At 38.0% G+C, this 19,918-nt stretch overlaps 1 protein-coding gene across 5 annotated transcripts in view; it reads right to left on the bottom strand.

Annotated features, from left to right (window-relative positions):
• Positions 1–19,918, bottom strand: part of TUBGCP5 (tubulin gamma complex component 5) — a 95,527-nt gene that overhangs the window by 40,918 nt on the left and 34,691 nt on the right. For 4 of the 5 annotated variants that reach the window (XM_077868077.1, XM_077868091.1, XM_077868101.1 and 1 more), the window contains exons 13-21: positions 18,756–19,024; positions 17,476–17,674; positions 16,703–16,891; positions 15,522–15,704; positions 9,964–10,048; positions 9,740–9,860; positions 8,987–9,165; positions 7,133–7,258; positions 6,470–6,558 (exon numbers count right to left, since the gene is read on the bottom strand). In XM_077868077.1, the coding sequence (XP_077724203.1) occupies positions 6,470–6,558; positions 7,133–7,258; positions 8,987–9,165; positions 9,740–9,860; positions 9,964–10,048; positions 15,522–15,704; positions 16,703–16,891; positions 17,476–17,674; positions 18,756–19,024 (1,440 nt within the window). Of the gene's footprint in view, positions 1–6,469; positions 6,559–7,132; positions 7,259–8,986; positions 9,166–9,739; positions 9,861–9,963; positions 10,049–15,521; positions 15,705–16,702; positions 16,892–17,475; positions 17,675–18,752; positions 19,025–19,918 lie in introns of all 5 variants that reach the window. The other variant, XM_077868086.1, reaches the window with a different exon arrangement.

Genomic DNA, 19,918 nt, shown 5'->3' with positions numbered 1-19,918 from the left:
ACTCTTTCTCTCCTATCCCCTTTACTCCCTTCTATTTTTTTATATTCCCTAAATGAATGAGACCATATGTTTGTTCATCTCCGATTGACATATTTCACTCAGTGAAATAAATATTTCACTTAATAACCTCCAGTTCCATCCATGTTGAAGCAAATGGTGGGTATTTATCATTTTTAATGGCTGAGTAATATTCCTTTTTTTAAAATTCCTTATTTACTTTTTAATAATAAGTTTATTTTTTATTGGTGTTCAATTTGCCAACATAAAGAATAACAGCCAGTGCTCATCCCATCAAGTGCCCCCCTCAGCGCCTGTCACCCATTCACCCCCACCCTGCCCTCCTCCCCTTCCACCACCCCTAGTTCGTTTCCCAGAGTTAGGAGTCTTTATGTTCTGTCTCCCTTTCTGATATTTTCCAAACATTTCTTCTCCCTTCCCTTCTATTCCCTTGCACTATTATTTATATTCCCCAAATGAATGAGAACATATGTTTGCCCTTCTCCGATTGACTTATTTCACTCAGCATAATACCCTCCAGTTCTATCCACGTTGAAGCAAATGGTGGGTATCTGTCATTTCTAATGGCTGAGGAATATTCCATTGTATACATAAAACACATCTTCTTTATCCATTCCTCTTTCGATGGGCACCGAGGCTCCGTCCACATTTCGGCTATTGTGGACATTGCTGCTAAAAACATCGGGGTGCAGGTGTCCCGGCGTTTCATTGCATCTGCATCTTTGGGGTAAATCCCCAGCAGTGCAATTGCTGGGTCGTAGGGCAGGTCTATTTTTAACTCTTTGAGGAACCTCCACAGTTTTCCAGAGTGGCTGCACCAGTTCACATTCCCACCAACAGTGTAAGAGGTTTCCCTTTTCTCCGCATCCTCTCCGACATTTGTGGTTTCCTGCCTTGTTAATTTTTCCCATTCTCACTGGTGTGAGGTGGTATCTCATTGTGGTTTTGATTTGTATTTCCCTGATGGCAAGTGATGCAGAGCATTTTCTCATGTGCGTGTTGGCCATGTCTATGTCTTCCTCTGTGAGATTTCTCTTCATGTCTTTTGCCCATTTCATGATTGGTTTGTTTCTTTGGTGTTGAGTTGAATAAGTTCTTTATGGATCTTGGAAACTAGCCCTTTATCGGATACGTCATTTGCAAATATGTTCTCCCATTCTGTAGGTTGTCTTTGAGTTTTGTTGACTGTATCCTTTGCTGTGCAAAAGCTTCTTATCTTGATGAAGTCCCAATAGTTCATTTTTGCTTTTGTTTCTTTTGCCTTCGTGGATGTATCTTGCAAGAAGTTACTGTGGCTGAGTTCAAAAAGGGTGTTGCCTGTGTTCTCCTCTAGGATGTTGATGGAATCTTGTCTCACATTTAGATCTTTCATCCATTTTGAGTTTATCTTTGTGTATGGTGCAAGAGAGTGGTCTAGTTTCATTCTTCTGCATGTGGATGTCCAATTTTCCCAGCACCATTTATTGAAGAGGCTGTCTTTCTTCCAGTGGATAGTCTTTCCTCCTTTATCGAATATTAGTTGACCAGAAAGTTGAGAGTCTACTTCTGGATTCTCTATTGTGTTCCATTGATCTATGTGTCTGTTTTTGTGCCAGTACCACACTGTCTTGATGACCACAGCTTTGTAGTACAACCCTAAATCTGGCATTGTGATGCTCCCAGCTACGGTTTTCTTTCTTTCTTTTTTTTTTTTAATTTATTTATTTATGATAGTCACACACACACAGAGAGAGAGAGAGAGAGAGAGAGAGAGAGAGAGAGGCAGAGACATAGGCAGAGGGAGAAGCAGGCTCCATGCACCGGAAGCCCGACGTGGGATTCGATCCCGGGTCTCCAGGATGGCGCCCTGGGCCAAAGGCAAGCGCTAAACCGCTGCGCCACCCAGGGATCCCTTTTTTTTTTTTTATTTTTTTTTATGGTTTTCTTTTTTAAAATTCCCCTGGCTATTCGGGGTCTTTTCTGATTCCACACAAATCTTAAAATAATTTGCTCTAACTCTCTGAATAAAGTCCATGGTATTTTGATAGGGATTGTATTAAACGTGTAAATTGCCCTGGGTAACATTGACATTTTCACAATATTAATTCTGCCAATCCATGAGCATGGAATATTTTTCCACCTCTTTGTGTCTTCCTCAATTTCTTTCAGAAGTGTTCTATAGTTTTTAGGGTATATCCTTTACCTCTTTGGTTAAGTTTATTCCTAGGTATCTTATGCTTTTGGGTGCAATTGTAAATGGGATGGACTCTCTAATTTCTCTTTCTTCAGTCTCATTGTTAGTGTATAGAAATGCCACTGACTTCGGGGCATTGGTTTTGTATCCTGCCACACTGCCAAACTGCTGTATGAGTTCTAGCAATCTTGGGTGGAGTCTTGGTTTTTCTATGTAGTGTATCATGTCATCGGCGAAGAGGGAGAGTTTGACTTCTTTGCCAATTTGAATGCCTTTCATTTCTTTTTGTTGTCTGATTGCTGAAGCTAGGACTTCTAGTACTATGTTGAATAGCAGGGGTGAGAGTGGACATCCCTGTCTTGTTCCTGGTCTTAGGGGAAAGGCTCCCAGTGCTTCCTCATTGAGAATTATATTTGCTGTGGGCTTTTGGTAGATGGCATTAAGATGTTGAGGAATGTTCCCTCTATCCCTACGCTCTGAAGAGTTTTCATCAGGAATGGATGCTGTATTTTGTCAAATGCTTTCTCTGCATCTAATGAGAGGATCATATGGTGCTTGGTTTTTCTCTTGTTGATATGATCTATCACATGATTGTTTTACGAGTGTTGAACCAGCCTTGTGTCCCGGGGATAAATCATACTTGGTCATGGTGTATAATCTTCTTAATGTACTGTTGGATCCTATTGGCTAGTATCTTGTTGAGGATTTTTGCAAGATTGGAAGTTTTCATTTTAAATTTCTGAAATAGCTTCAGAGTATGTATTAATTCTTCTTTAAATGTTTGGTAGAATTCTGCTGGGAGGCTTACCTCTTATTTGTTAGACTCTTGTTTGTTGGGAGATTTTTGATTACTACTTCAATTTCTTTCCTGGTTGTGGATCTGTTCAGTTTTCTATTTCTTTCTGTTTCAGTTTTGGTAGTTTATATGTTTCTAGGCATGCATCCATTTCTTCCAGATTGCCCAATATGTTGGCATATAGTTGCTCATAATATTCTCTTATAATTGCTTGTATTTCTTCAGTGTTGGTTAAGATTTCTCCTCTTTCATTCACGATTTTATTAATTTGGGTCCTTTCTCTTTCTCTAATCTGGTTAGGTGTTTATCAATATTAATTCGAAGAACCAGCTCCTAGTTTCGTTGATGTGTTCTAATATGGTTTTTTAAAAAAACCTATAGATCATTGATTTCTGCTCTAATCTTTATTCTCTTCTGCTGGATTTACACTTTATTTGCTGTGCTTTCTCTAGTTCCTTTAGGTCTAAGTTTAGGTTGTGTATTGGAGACTTTTCTTGATTCTTGAGTACTGTCTTGCTATATACTTTCCTGTTATAATTATCTTTGTTTCATCCCAAAAGTTTTGAACTATCATGTTTTCATTTTCTTCCATGTTTTAAAAAAAATTCTTTAATTTCCTGGTTGACCCAGTTCTTTCTTAGTAGCAATGCCCCTTATCCTCCATGTATTTGTGTCACTTCCAAATTTTCTCTTGTGATGGAGTTCACGTTTTAAAGTGGTCTGAAAATAGGCATAGTATAGTCTTAATCTTTTGGTACCAGTTGTTATTTAATTTGTGACCCAGTATGTGATCTATTCTGGAGAATGTTCCATGTGTACTTGAGTAGAATGTGTATTCTTTTGCCTCAGGATGAAATGCTCTGGATATAAACTGAAATCCATCTGGTCCAGTGTGTCATTTCAAAGCCCCTATTTTCTTGTTTGATCTTCTTAGATGATCTGTCCATTGCTGTGAGCAGGGTGTTAAAGTCCCCTACTATTATTGTATTATCAATGTGTTTAATACTGTTATTATTAACAGTATACTGTTTATATAATTGTCTGCTCCATAGTTAGGGGCATAAATATTTACAATTGTTAGATCTTGTTGGATAGACCCTTTAATTATGATATATAGTGTACCAATTCTTTTATTGAAGTCTTTGGTTTAAAATCTAGTTTGTTTGATAAAAGGATGGTTACTTCAGGTTTCTTTTTTTATGTCCACTGGCATGATAAATGGTTCTCCATGTTCACACTTTAAATCAGAGGGTATCTTTGGGTCTACAATAAGTCTCTCTTATAAGCAGCATATTGATGGGACTTATTTTTTTATCCATTCTGATACCATATGTCTTTTCATTGAAACATTTAGTTCATTTACATTCAGAATAATTACTGAAAGATTTGAACTTAATGCCACTGTATTACCTGTAAAGTCATTGTCCCTGTAGATTGTCTGTTCTTTTCTGGTCTTTGTTACTTTGGGGCTCTCTGCTCAAAGGATTCCCTTTAATATTTCTTCCAGGGCTGGTTTAGTGTTCACAAATTACTTTTGTTTGTTCTTTAAACTTTTTTTTTTTTTAAGTTTTATACATTTGACAGAAAAAGAGAGAACAAGCACAAGTAGGTGAAGTGGCAGGCAGAGGGGGAGGGAGAAGAGGCTCCCTGCTGAGCAGAGCCTCATGTGGAGCTCAATCCTAGGACCCCAATATTATGGTTGAATTGAAGGTAGATACTTAACCAACTGAACCACCCTGGTGCCCCCTTCCTGAAAACTCTTTTATCTCTCCTTCTATTCTGAATGACAAACCTTGAAGTACTCTTAGCTGCATAGTTTTCCAATTTAGAACCCTGAATATATCATGACAGTCCTTTCTAGACTGCCAGGTCTTTGACCAGGTCTGTTGCCAGCCTTCTGTGTTTACCCTTGTAGATTAAGGACCTCTTATCCCAAATGGCTTTCAGGATTTTTATCTTTATCTCTGAAAGTTGCAAGCTTCACTATTTTACGTTGAAGTATTTGATATCTGACCTAATTTTATTGATGGGGGGGGGGGAGTTCCTCTGTGCTTCCTGGATTAGGGAAGTTCTTAGCTAGAATTTGTTCAAATATACCTTCTGTTTGCCCCCCCTTATCTTCTGGGACCCCTATTATCTGGATGTTATGTTGCTTTATGGAATTGCTGAGTTCTCAAAGTCTCCCTTCATGATCCGGTAGCTTTCTCTCTTCTTTTCAGCTTTATTCTCCATCATTTTGTCTTCTGTGTCACTGACTTCTCTGGCTCATTCATCCTTGCTGTTAGAGCTCTATTTTTTACTGCATTTCAGTAATAGCATTTTAAGTTGGGCTGTTAGATTTTCACTTTTATTTCTCCATACAGGATTCCTGAATATCTTCTATAGTTTTTTCAAGCCCTGCTGGTATCTTTATAATCATTTTAAATTCTAGTTCAGTTATCCTATACTTATATTCATATTGATTAAATCCCTGGTAGTGAGTGGTATCCCCTGTTCTTTCTTTTGTGGTGAATTTCTCCATTTGATCATTATGTCCAGAAAAGAAGAAAACACAATACCAGAAAAACAATAAGAAAAATAACAAACCAGAAGAAAACAAAAAGAAGGCAAAATATGAAAAAAAATCATCAAACCAGACACAAACTGAACAAAACAAAATACTATCTCCTGGGATTATTTTGGTCTGCTTGTTAAAAGAAACTAGATCCTGGGCAGCCTGGGTGGCTCAGCGGTTTAGCGCCGCCTTCAGCCCAGGGTGTGATCCTGGAGACTCGGGATCGAGTCCCACATCAGGCTCCCTGCATAGAGCCTGCTTCTCCCTCTGCCTATGTCTCTGTGTCTCTTTCTCTCTGTGTCTTTCATGAATAAATAAATAAAATCTTTAAAAAACACAAAATGAAAAGAAACTAGATCCCAACATAAGAAACAAAAATGTATGTATATGAAAATAAAGTAAAATATACAATGAATGGAAAGCAAAGATAAAAAATATATACATATATAATGTATGTATAAAAAAAGAATTGAAAAAATAAGAAAATAGCTGTAAAAAAACAGAAAGACTAAATAAATAAAAAAATCACCAATGCTATATAGTGATTTCTCCAAGAGCTGAATTTTGTAGATCTCTATGGTTGGTGGACTCAGTGTTAACTGCTTGTTTCTGCTGCTTCTCTGGTGGAGGCACCTGCTATGCTGATGTTGAGGTGCCCTTATGGTGGTGGAATTCCACCTCCCTTGCCAGTGGGTTGAGATCAGGGTTAGGGGCTCCAGACGCCACCGGGTGGCGCTGTTTTGCTCCCTGAAGGCTTTCAGCCCTGATGAGGAGAATGAAAATGGCCAGGCCCCAGTCTCTAGCCCCAGATCTAAAGGATTGTGACCCCACTCTTCAGTGAGCCCTCATAGACAAGCAGTCATCATAAAGCCTGTTTTAAAAGGAAAGCTGAAATAGTCACAGTGCAGAGGTTCCACAAGCTACTTACTGCCACGTCCCCAGACCTGCTTGCCAACCATCTGCAAACATGAGAGCCAAATTCAATACCTTCATGATGGCTTCTTTCACAAAACTGACCTGGAGATGAAAACCACAGACAAAATACAGGCTCTATAACTATGTTTGGACATGGACACCAACACTTTCATTTAATCTACATGAGTCACAGAAAAAGCTCATCAGTGCAATGACAGCCTTCAGTATAATATGGAAGGGTGCCAGACTATGAATAAGTGCACTTGGAATCAGATACAGGGAATATTAGCAACAGAGCTGACCAATAGAGCAAGAGACCATTTCCTGGGATGGCCATTTAAGTTCATCCACAAAAGGGAGCAAGTAATCCAATGGACTTATCCCATATATTCTTGCTAGCTGGATGCACTTCCTGACTAAAGCACTGTATCATTCCACAACTGCAGACAGAATTTTCCAATTGAATACAAGCGCAGTGTGCAGATGATCACAATGCAGTTCTCATCTGCTTCTCTCAGACACAATTTCTAGTAATATGGCACAAATTTGTAACAAATTTGAAACTCTGCAGAACAGAGGCTTAGTAAGTGTTAAATTCCGAAGCAGATAGACAACTTCCCTTGGCCAGCTTCACTCCTGCCTCAGTGGCCAAATCTGCAGATGACATCTCACTTACCTTTTCTCTTAGCAAACATCGATCATGGATGGTTGACAAGTATCTATAGTGAATCTTAATCAATTGATCTAAATCCTTGGCTTCTTCAACTTGATGTTGAAACTCCAGTCCTGTACTGTGAAGAATCTTGAAAAGAAAGATGAAGTTTAATCAGCAGACTTCTTTGAGGACTTGTGTGCTAGACACAAAACTGTTTATCAACCTCTTCTACTCCTCTCAAATTTTCTTCAATAGTTACATCTGTAAAATTTACAAAGTACCTTTTTTAAAAAAGATTTTATTTATTAATTTGTGAGAGACAGAGAGAGAGAGGCAGAGACATAGGCAGAGGGAGAAGCAGGCTCCCTGTGGGGAGCCCAATGTGGGACCCCCTCCCAGAACCCTAGGTTCACAACCTGAGCCAAATTCAGTTCAAACACTGAGCCACGCAGGTGCTCCGAAGTACCTTCTTTAAAGGCTGGCATTCTTATCCTAGAATAATGGTGGAGGTCAGTTCTTTAGGAAATCCACTTGTACAGTAAATGAATGCCTTAGTTTGTACTAACAGGTTGCTCCTGGTGGCCAGGGGCAAGTACATCAAACCACATACAAAATGCATTGACTTTTTAAAAAACAATTATCAGGTAAATTAAACTTATGTGTTTTTTTTAAAATTTTTATTTATTTATGATAGTCACACACAGAGAGAGAGGGAGGCAAAAACATAGGCAGAGGGAGAAGCAGGCTCCATGCACCAGGAGCCCAACGTGGGATTCGATTCCGGGTCTCCAGGATTGCGCCCTGGGTCAAAGGCAGGTGCCAAACCGCTGCGCCACCCAGGGATCCCCAACTTATGTGTTTTTTTAAGTTCCACTGTTTTTATAATGATCTTTCTTTAAAAGGAAGATAGATGTTTAATGAGAAAACAAGAAACAAGTAAAAACTTAAAAACTCCTACCATTTACTCTCAGTAATTAAGGGTTTAAGGCTGCCTCTGAAGGCCAATATGTGGTAAGCAGAAAGCACCTCTGCCATATGCATCATGTCTAAAACACAGGCTTCAAAGCCTCACTTCTTCCAAATAAGTTGAATTTTCAGAACTTACGTTCAAATGAGTTTTTTTTTAAAGCAGCCATTTTAAATCCCAAATAAGTACTGTCTTCCAAAATACTGCTATTGTTCAAATATCTGAACTCCTATTCCAAACTTCCTCTAGACCTGTTTTTAAGATGTATAAGGAAAGCAGTTTCAGGGGCAACTGGGTGGCTTAGTGGTTGAAAAGTCTGCCTTTGGCTCAGGTCATGATCCCGGGATCCTGGGATCGAATCCTACATCAGGCTCCCCGCAGGGAACCTGCTTCTCCCTTAGCCTATATCTCTGCCTCTCTCTTTCTGTCTCTCATGAATAAATAAATTAAAAATCTTGGGGAAAAAAAGGGAAGAAAGAAAAGCAGCTTCATTTACTTCATAATCAGTTGCTTCTTTTTTTAAAGAAAAAATACATAATCTGGCTGCATCTTCTTCTTTATACACCATACTAGCCTGACAGATTTTTGGCTGTTACTAAAATTTGAAGCCATTTTCCAGGGACAGATCTGTCACCACTGATAAAGCTTAAAAGGCTATATATTTCAAGTTCTGAAGATAATTACAAAAGAGGAGCTCTGGATATACCTGTCCCAAGAGGCTACTGGACAACATGGACAGGAGTCTCTGGTTACACATGTTGTGGCATGTTTAAAAAAAAACATTTCCCCCCACTGCCTTGTTATTTTATGATCAAATATTTTATATGTGCTATTTTCTTACTTATAGTCTACAAGTATTCTCTGGGCTCTTTACTTATAAATATATCACAAGTAGTCCAGGTACAAACCCTGGTCATGATGTAGTTGTGTAAGCTGTTCACAAAGTGCATGAGCTTCACTCTCAAGAGGAACATACGATGAATTTGCTGTCTTACTGGCTCCTTTTGTGGTGCAAACCGAGCAGTTGTATCTTGTTCACATAAAAGTCCTTCTCTAAGTTGTGGTTTTCCAGCAGTACTTGCCAGTTCTATATAGGATTGAAAGAGCAGAGAAGGTGGCAAGAACATCTACTCAAGGCCCACCTGTGCCATTGCACAGGGATGGGACTTCTGATAATGGTCACCAACCTGCAAAGGGCACTCTACAGGAGGCACACTAGTGTCTCTGGAAGGTAGGTAAGACAGTGAAAAGTTCCCCTTATCATCCTGATTACCACTGTCATTAAAATGTAAATGCAAAGTCCCAATATCTGGTCATTTTAAAGATTTTTGTATAATTAAAGAGTATTTATTCTAGCTAAATTCCTTTTTTTTTTAATTTATTTTTTATTGGTGTTCAATTTGCCAACATATAGAATAACACCCAGTGCTCATCCCAATTCTAGCTAAGTTCCTAATCAAGCTGTTATAATTCAGATGGACTGCAGTATAATTCTCTGGTATTTCATTCAGGGAAGTTAATCTTGACATCTATAAAACTGTTGCTGTAAATGCTTGTGATTTGGGCACTTTTGTATACATAAAAAATGACCAAAGATCACCCCCTTCTTTATTTCAGGGTTAAAATTCAATTATAACTTATCTGTTGAAAACAAATCTTACCACCAAATAGTAAAACATCCAGACTATATTTTGCCCACTTTATTTGCAATAAGAGAAGGAACACCTGATTATAAATTTTTTGACATTCCAAACTTATAACAATATCCACAGGCCATGGGATCTATGAAAACAAAAACAAAAAATTAGAGTAGAAAGTAATCTATTACTTGCATGTTGTAATTTCAACAGAAAACAATGTTCTTATAAAGTGTATCAGCACATACCTTATAACTCAGGGTCAGACCATCTAAGATATGAACAGGGAGTTTCTTCTTAGTTGTGTCAACATTTTCATAAGATATAGACAGACTAGAAAAAGAGATTTCAGCTTTAGTTTGTGAAAGTACTATGCTCAAATAAAAATACTCTTTAAAAACCATTAGCATTTTAACATTCACAGCAATTTCAAAGAAGACTCATTTCATAAAAGGAATGCAAATATTTCAATAAAGGTTTTCTAGCGTATATTCCAGAATAGGAATTTGGTTTTAGAAGAGGAGCAAAGTTTTTAAATAATGGGTTTAGCTACGAAAGAGAAGAGACACTTAGATGTAGTAAGTTATTTAGGAAAAAGATGAAGTCAGGGAAGAAGATATAATGGTAATATGCTGGCTGGGTGCTTAATTTTTTTAAAAGATTTTATTTATTTATTCATGAGAGACACAGAGAGAGAGAGATGCAGAGACACTGGCAGAGAGAGAAGCAGGCTCCACATAGGGAGCCTGATGTGGGACTCGACCCCGGGGGCTCAAGGATCGGGCCCTGGGCTGAAGGCGGTGCTAAATCGCTGAGCCACCCAGGATGCCCTGGGTGCTTAATTCTGATAAAATTCAGGCAACAGGCTCAGAAGATAGACTCTTTGCTGAGGGCAGTGGAGGCAGACTGCTCTCCTTGCCCTGGAGAGTGTATATACAAGTCTATTGATAGGAATGGGGTCTGTTTCTAAAGCAAAGATATATACACACTGCTTCATCCACTGTTTCCTAACATTGGTTTGAATGTGACTCTCAACTGAAAGCAACAAATGTACATGGAAATGTCCTTGCACCAGGCACCACATGGGCACTTAAGTGCCCTTACTCATTAAATCCTCAGAGTAGTTCTCTCAGTGGACTGGGAAATGATGCAACACTCCCACAATTACAGAGGCATCAAGTGATGAAACAAGGATGCAGACCATGGAAGGTTTAAGTGTAATACAGATGGGGAGGCAGCCTTACAACCAGAGATGGCAAGCACAGCGTGTGACTTATAAATTAGGCAATTCATTCCATGTCATAGGCACTAGTTAGAATTTTTTTTAGCTTTTAAGTCTATTACATGTGCATCCACTAAGTACTTAGTAGGCACTTACTGGATACCTTGACAGTCACCATGCCAAGCATGTGAAAGAAAAGTCAATCCCTTCCCTTCTACAGGCTCATAGCCTAGAGCAAATCCAGAGCAGACAAGGGTCAGGGTGCTACACCAATCCAGGCCAAGCAGGACTACGTAGAACAGGCCACTGCCAAGCCATGCAAATGGAAGAGCTCATAACTGGAGGAAGCTGTGAAGCAGGGAGAGTATACAGCTCTTTGGCAAACCAGAAATATTCTAAATCCTTGAAATGTATTGGAGATACATACATGGTAGTGTATGGAGAGAGGTAGGAGAGAGAACATGATGTGTCTATATGGGTACATGTAACTAGAAATGGGGTTAGGAAATGAGCCAGGTAGTAAAAGCTTGCCCTCTTATGAGAAGCTCAGCCCATCTGTTATGAGGCACCAATAAGGAGACTGAACACAACTGGTGGAGGGAACTGCTGGTTTACTGTAGTCACTCTGGTGACCCTGTTGGGGTTAAATGGAAGGGAGTGAAGCTTAGACACAGATAGTCAGGAGGTGTCAGAGAGGAGCTCTTGAGTGAGCACCCAGAGGTAAGGGGGAACGTTATCTAAGAGGCAGGACTGAACAATTAGGAAGCTGTAGGAGTTTTAGGAAAGAGGAAGGAATCTAGAGCAAGCCACACACTTCCTTTGGGCACTGGAATGAACAATGGTGCTCAACTAGAAGAGACAAGAGATGATTTGGGATGAGACAATGAAGTGCTCCGTTTTGGACACCAGACATTTGAGTGGAGTCACAAGCAGACACTTGGGCTAAAGGTACTGATCTGCAGGTCATAAGGCATTGCTGAAACCATTAACAGGGACTGGAATTGCCCCTGGCAGGAGTGCTGAGGCAGTAGAGAAAGAAGCTATGCCAAGGACATGTGGAAAGCAAGGGGCCCAAGGGAGATTATAGAAAGAGTAGCAGTGATGTGTGAGAGTTGTAAGACAGAGGCACTGTGCAGGGCAGGGGAGTAGCACTGGCAATGACGCTGGAATTGAGAAGGAGACTCAGCAAGCCTGAGGAGGCAGACAGCTGCCTAGAACACATGGAAGCTTGGAAGCCATAGCAAAAGAGGTCCCCCAGGTGGCTCATTCCTCCTGAGTTAATCTATGACTAGAATGCAATCTCTTTATATTTGATATAAAAATACCATCAAATATTTTGTTTTGGTGGAGCTAGACAAGTTGATGATAAAGTACATTTGGGAAAACAAGCAAACAAGAATAGCCAGGAAAGCCTTTATTATTAAAACAGGATGCTATTAGCACATGATTAAATAGAACAAAGAAACAGAATGGAAAATCTAGAAAGATACTCAAGTACATATGAAAATTTAATGATAAAGGGCATGTCAAATAAATGTAGGAAAGATGGATTTTTTTTAATAACTGATGGGAACAAATTAATCATTTGGAAAAAGATAAAACTAGACCTATTTCTCATGTGTTTAGGGGGATAAATTCCAAATGGATCAATATCTAAATGTAAAAAAATCTAAGTATTAGGAGAAAAGATGGGTGATTTTCTTTGTAATCTGGAAAAAGTAAAACTTATCCTCTCAACTCAAAATCTAAAAGTAGGAAAAGACTGATAAATAATAAAACTAAAAAAAATCTACCTGACAAAACAATAATAAAAAATTATTATAAATGTAAGCAGAATGAAAAGACAAATGTCATTTGGGAAACATATGTAATATGTTTCTAAAAATGGAGAGAATTAGAGACCAATAATCTGATACTAACAGAAATGGTGGGAAAAGATATATACAGTTTTTGTTTAAAAAAATTACAAACAGGGGATCCCTGGGTGGCTCAATGGTTTAGCACGTGCCTTTGGCCCAGGGTGTGATCCTGGAGTCCCAGGGATCGAGTCCCACATTAGGCTCCTTGCATGGGGCCTGCTTCTCCCTCTGCCTGTGTCTCTGCCTTTCTCTCTCTCTCTCTCTCTCTGTGTCTCTCATGAATAAATAAATAAAATCTTTAAAAAAATTACAAATAAATATACGGGAAAATGATAAAAGTCACTCATAATTAGAAAAATGTAAATTAAAACTATACGGAGATACCATTTCTCATCAGATCAGCAAAATTCCAAAACTCTGGCAGCATAGTCTGTTGGAGAGGCTGTGGAGAAAGCTACTCTACATATTGCTGGTGGGAATCAGAAAAAATACAGCCCATATGAAGAGAAATTTGGAATAGCTAGCAGAATTGCACACACATTTACCCTTTTACCCAGCAATTCCATTCTAGGAATATACTCCAAAATTACACTGGCAAAAATATGAAGCAAGATGTACAAGACTTGTTAGTCATTGCATATACGTACAGCAGAACAGAAACCCAAATGCCCACCAACAGGACAAATGACAGAATACAGGGGAAAGCCAGACAGCTGTAAAGAAGTAAGGACAAGCTCTCTAGCTTATAAATGGAGTGTATGTGAGACACATTAGTAACATAAGAAAAATAAACCAGATGCCAGAGTGGGCAATGCATGCTACCTTTTGTATAGTAGGCAATGAGGAAATGGAATACAGACACATGTTTTTGATTCCAAAAAATAAATACCTGAAGGATAAAACAAAATCTAATAAAAACAGTTACTTAAAGGAAAGGGAGAAAAAGGGTGGGAACAGGACTAGAAGACAGTTCTCCCTAGAAGTGCACTGTACCAGTGATTTTAACTTAAGACATATACAGCTGTTTACATAATTAAGAAACAAAAGCCAATCAAGAAAAAAACAAAGCAATTCCTAAAAGTAGGAAATAAATGAAAACAAATGAACTTGAGAACTTGACCCTATATTAAGCTGGTGGCATAATCATATGAAGAATTATTCCAAGTGGCCTTGAAATACAGTATTCTGATGACAGTACAGGAAGAAAAGAATCACAAACCTTAATTTAAGCTCTCAGTGGGCTATTATTACTTTGGAACTATTACTTATTATAGAATTAAAAAACCATTCGTTACGTCAATGTGTTAGTAAGCACTCAAGAGACGAAGTACAAAGGAAAACCAAAGAGTTGAAAACTAATCTTTAATATAAATTGGAAATATCAATATGAAATTATGATTAGTTTTTTTCTTCCTACATATTTCATCGCTCTGTCCACTGAAAAACCCCAGAAGTACTAACAATCCAATACTGATGAATACTCTGGCACCCAGATAAAGGTGTTTTTAAGCTACCAAATAGATGGGCCCAGTGCTTCTGGGAGAGGTGCACAAGCCTAAGGCAGGAGGTGCACAGGACCAGCCTGCACATCCAATTAGCTCTGAAAGTAAAGATACTCTCTCAGATTACTAGGGTCATATGAAGGGGTGCCTTTGGGTAAAAAATGGGAGTCTGAGCAACAAAAAAAGAAAAGCTGCAATAGACTGTGACTTTAAATATAACAAATTTATGAGTTTCTGCTAATAGTGAAAAACAACTTTCCCTGTTTTCCATGGGGGTTGCTGGGCACATAACTCACGAAAATTGTTTTTATGGAGGAATTAAAGGTAATAAAAAAGAATGACACAAAAATAAAAGAAATTAGAATAATCTACTAAGTAGTAGCTTGGTAATCTAGCACGGCTATGAGGAAATGACATGTAATGTTAATTATTATGACTGCTATTCGTGAAGGACCTCTGAGGATGCGAAGAAAAGAAGCTAAGTAAGAGAACCGAGCAGGGATGTGGAAGAGAAAAAAGACTACCAAGCAGTGTATTAGATTCACAAAGATTTGGTGGTACCAACCCACAGACCTGGGTGAGCTGAACGTTCAGCAGACAGACCAAGAGGCACTGAGACAGGCTTGATCAGATCTACAGTTGAGGGTAAGAGAGAGCCGAATCTTAACCACTAGACCACCAGGGTTGCCATAACAGTTTGAAAACATGCAACTGTCTATTAAGTGGTAGAAACCATTTCCCAACCCTGAACGCAGGCTGACCCGTGACTAGGTTTGACCAACAGCCTGTGGTGGAAGTGAAAGTCTGTGATGCCTGAAGCTCAGGCGTCGGCAGGTCTCAGAACATCACCAAAGACTCCTGTGTAAGGAGGCCAAGCACAGCTGGCTGGAAAGTCTGTGATGCCTGGAGCTCGGGCGTCGGCAGGTCTCAGAACATCACCTAAGACTCCTGTGTAAGGAGGCCAAGCACAGCTGGCTGGAGGACAAGGACTTCAGGCCTGTGAGTGTAGGCCACCAGACTGACAGCCTACCTGGCTCCATCTCATCATCTCCTTCTTAGTGGGCAAGTCATTTAGCTACCTTCTGCCTCAGTTTTCTAACATGAAAAATAATATTCATAAAATTCATAGCGTGAGGATTAAATAACATACCTAAGAATTCACAGCAGAAGTGTTGCACATGGATTATTTTATATTATTTAGACTAACAGGTCTTATGTTTTACCGTAAACTATCTTCAGGATAACGTTGTCCTACTGCTTCTTGAAGCTGCACATTAAGGAAAGACACATTCTGCCAGGTCTCCTTTTCTCTTATTTTATCAAAAATTGATGTGTAGAAGTCATACATGGTATCTCCACCTTCCATTAAGAAAAAATTTCTCATGGCTTGTAAGTATTCAACCAACCTAAACAGAAAATAAGCACACAAAGATCTTGCACTCCTGAGACTGAATTCTGGATTAGGACCAGGCTTTGTACACTACTAATTTTAAAATAGGTTTACAAAACCTACATTTACAAAAAATAGAAATGTTAACACCTTTTAAAGACTTTTTAAGTAACAAAAATAGTATATGTTTGTTTTTAATAGAAAGAAATAAATTACTTTCCTATTACATTGTAGAAAGATGGGAAAAGTCAAAAAACTGTAACAAACTGAAGTTAGTCCAAATCCTGCTATTCATAGTGAATTTCTACTGTTAATTCTTGGGGTATTTCTTTCTAGCTCTTTTTTCTATGCATTAAAAAAATATACTTCCCATCATATTATATATCCTGCATTTTAATCTTTAAGAACATTTTATATTATTTCAAACTCTGGACAAACATAATTCTTTTTTAAAGATTTTATTTATTTATTTAAGACACACAAAGAGAGGCAGAGACAGAGGCAGATGGAGAAGCAGGCTCTCTGTGGGGAGCCCAATGTGGGACTTGATCTTGAGACTCTAGGATCATGACCTAAGCCAAAGGCAGACACTCAACCACTGAGCCACTCAGGCATCCCTGAACAAACATAATTTGTATGAAACAAAGTTTATATTTGACATGGATATGCCATAGTTTATACGGCTATATCATATTTATGGATGTACCATTATTTAAAGAACTAATCATCCATTACTAAGTAATTTCATGTTCTTCTCTCTGACAGCAAACTTCTGATGGGCATTTTTGTGCAACAAGCTTTTTCTGTATTTCTTTCAGGACAGAGTCTCAGATACAAAGAATTAAATTTTGCAATATAATGGTATGAAACACTGATAGTTGATTCTCTCAGAAGAAAACTGTTTATCATGTACCCGTTAGTTACTCTATTAACTTGAAATACAGATTTCAAAATAATTTCAACTGTTTTAAAGTACAATAACCTATTTCCAACACAAAACTACTCCCTTAATACCTGTAATCCTTTTTTAGAGTTCGCATGAGGTTTCCACAGCACTCTAGATATTGCTTATCAATATGAGGATAGAGGCAAGATCTCAGTGTTAACTCAAAAGTCTGGCACGTCACAGATTCTGATGATCTATCCACACATATATCTCCACCAGCAAACTTCTCATGAAAGTCACTCTGTTCCAAATATAACCTTTAAGATAAAAATGTGAATCTCTTTTTATGAGCTGTTGTCAACAGAATTCCCTTAATCAAAACTCCAGAGTCCCATTTTTACCTTTAAAGTTACCAAATATTACAGAAAGAAACTTCCCCCCAAAATATTCTTTACACAAAAACAGTTTTTTAGCCATTTCAACCCTTCTTCCTTAAGGGTCAAGTACTGAGTAGATCTTTTTAATCACTGGGCCGCAGGCAGTGAAAAATGGCCATTAGACAACAGGGTGCTAAAAATAGATAAGGGTCAAGATGCATTTTAAGCAGGGTATGTGTGTGTGTGTTTGTGTCTGATGCCTGCACATGACCCAGACGTTCAGAAGTATCTTCTGTATGAGTGATGGCAACTCCCCATGGATATAGGGCACATCAAAAAGCCTGTGGACTTTCATAAACAAGGAGGCCAAACTGAATACAATGTCCTTTTGCATTTCAGTCATTAGAAAAGATGAGCTACAAAGGTTTTTAAGGGTGGAAAGCCCCACCTTGCAGAAATAAATGGTTACTAAATATTGCACAGATTCTATTTAAATCATCCAAAATCTTGCAGGTATGTATCACCTTGCAAAGTTAATTGCCAGCAGTGGATCGTGAACATCATCCAGTTCCAGATGCCTTTCAGCAATGGACTGCATCTTAATTAGGTTCTCTTTGGTTGCCTGCTGTTCAGTGAAGACCTGTGTAGTAGAATCTTCTCCATGTCGAAGGCGTGACTGTACAGATTCCAGAAACAGGGTATACAAGCTTTTTCTTTCTGCATCTGAAACATGAAGAAAGATGTATGGTGAACTATGTTCTGGTAAATGATAGTAACATTAAGAAATACTAAATAGTTCTATCCTTTTTTTTTTAAACATTTTATTTATTTATTCATGAGACAGAGTGAGGGAGGCAGACTCCCCACGGAGCAGGAAACCCAATGCAGGACTCGATTCCAGGACTCTGGGATCTGGGATTCCAGGACCTGAGCCAAAGGCAGATTCTTAACCAACTGAGCCACCTAGGGGCCCTAAATAGTTTTATCTTAATATAGCTTGGTATTTTTCCTTTGGCTTATGAGAGTCTATCCCTGTTTCTTTACTTCTACAGTATGGTAGAACTAAGTAATTTTATATTCTATTAGACAACCGCAAAGCTCAGAAACATTCAAAGCAGAAGCTAATTTTTTCTGAAAGAGCAATACCATAAGCTGGATGCTTAACAGTTAAGTTAACCACCATAGTGGATAGCACTATGATAATACTAATTGGAGTCATAATTTCTTTGGGGAAAACACTTCTGACAGTGACCCTAGAAGCTCATTACATTTTATTATTGAGTCAAAAAGGAAATGTTCCACAAAGTGAAATATTACTTAAGTACAATAATACAAAGAAATGTAAAACTAAGATAATTTACAAACAATTAAGGTCACATATATACTTTCAAGTCTTTTTAAGTCAGTTGATAAAACCTGAAGTATTTCATTACTTAAATTATAAAAAAAAAAAAAAAAAAAGGCCATAAATATATCAAGATTTTCTCAAGATCTATGATCATGTCTGAACCACTAAACCAGCAAATTCCTATCCACCGGGGTTTATATTTATGGTTTTCAACAGCTAAATGCTGCACTGTATTAAGAAATGGAAGAAAATTAGAAACACAGTGCTGAAAATTTCCATTGAGGATATTCTTCAATCAGGAGTAGTAATTTGATCAAAGTGGTAATTTCCACAAAAGTAAAAGGCTTTGATAATTTTCAAACTACAAAATAATTACATATCTATCTCAGGATGACAAGAGTGAAGAGAGAAGAGCTGCCTGAATGCTGAAAGATATATGAAGAAGGAAACTGCTACCTCTGGCTGTGTCCTGGCATGTGGTGCTCTCCACACACTGCAGGTTCTTCAGCAGCTGCATTGACTTGCCAGCCATAATTATCTGCTTAAGGACAGGTTTGAGGAAGGACACCATGGTATGCTGCCTGCTGGAGGGCCCCTGGTCACTTCCAGAACTTGCACTAGCATTATCACTCATTTTTTCTTCATTTTCTGTCTTTTCCGATACGCTGTATAGTGTATAAGTGGCATACCAAAAATCTCTGTGATTTACCGGAACGTTTTTGTTTCTATAGAGATTCAAAAGAATTTTAAATTTCAACTTTTCAGCCTTAAAAACAAGAGTATATCTATTCTAGCTTAGGCATGTTTTCCAGACATTCCAAAAACAGTTTTATCAATTATTAGTAAAATGAAGCACAAAATGGGGCAGAGGTTTATCCGACTTCAGTTTAACATAGAAAAGTAGATAAATACTCTTAATGGCATAGGTAAAATTTAACTAACTAGAAAGTTTCTTAAATTGGAATGCAATGGTCAGTCACTCATCACCCTCTAAGAACAGCCAGAATCCTATTTTCGCAAAATTATCATGCAAGATCAATGAAAAAACAAAATGACAGACGTGACTTAGTTAGAGAAGTTCTGCTTATTTATATGAGCACTGCATAAACAAGGTTACCTTTTCAGAGCTGTAAGAACTTAATGCTCTCCTTCTTGATGAGTTAAATGGATAGCTATCCATAAAAATCATACATCTAAACAGAGTGCATTAATTTAAAACTGAGTTAAGAGAGTTGTATATAGCAGCGTGTATGATTCTGTTCAGAAAAATCAATTAACTGAGGGAAATCGTAACAAGTGACTTATGATTTTCCTTGCTTTATTAAATATTATATGAAGGAGGGTAATCAAAGAAACCCCTAGCTAATTTGGATAAATACCATATTAGAGGCATATTCTGTAATATTTTCATATCTTTTATCCTACAGATAATTTATAATGGGAATTAATTGAAGCCATTTGATATTACCTAAATTCATTTTATGGGAAGCAATGTGCCTTTTACAGTATCAGCCAATCATAAGCACTATCATTTAAAAAACAGAATTTGCTAAGAAAAGGTATAAATTTACATAAAACTTGGAACTTTTTTTGGGTACCTAACATCTACAAAAATGCAA

The sequence above is a fragment of the Canis aureus genome, chromosome 2 (assembly GCF_053574225.1).
Source record: "Canis aureus isolate CA01 chromosome 2, VMU_Caureus_v.1.0, whole genome shotgun sequence".
Lineage (NCBI taxonomy): Eukaryota > Metazoa > Chordata > Mammalia > Carnivora > Canidae > Canis > Canis aureus.
Note: the sequence above shows the minus strand (reverse complement) of the source record. Positions and strands in the feature narration are given on the sequence as shown.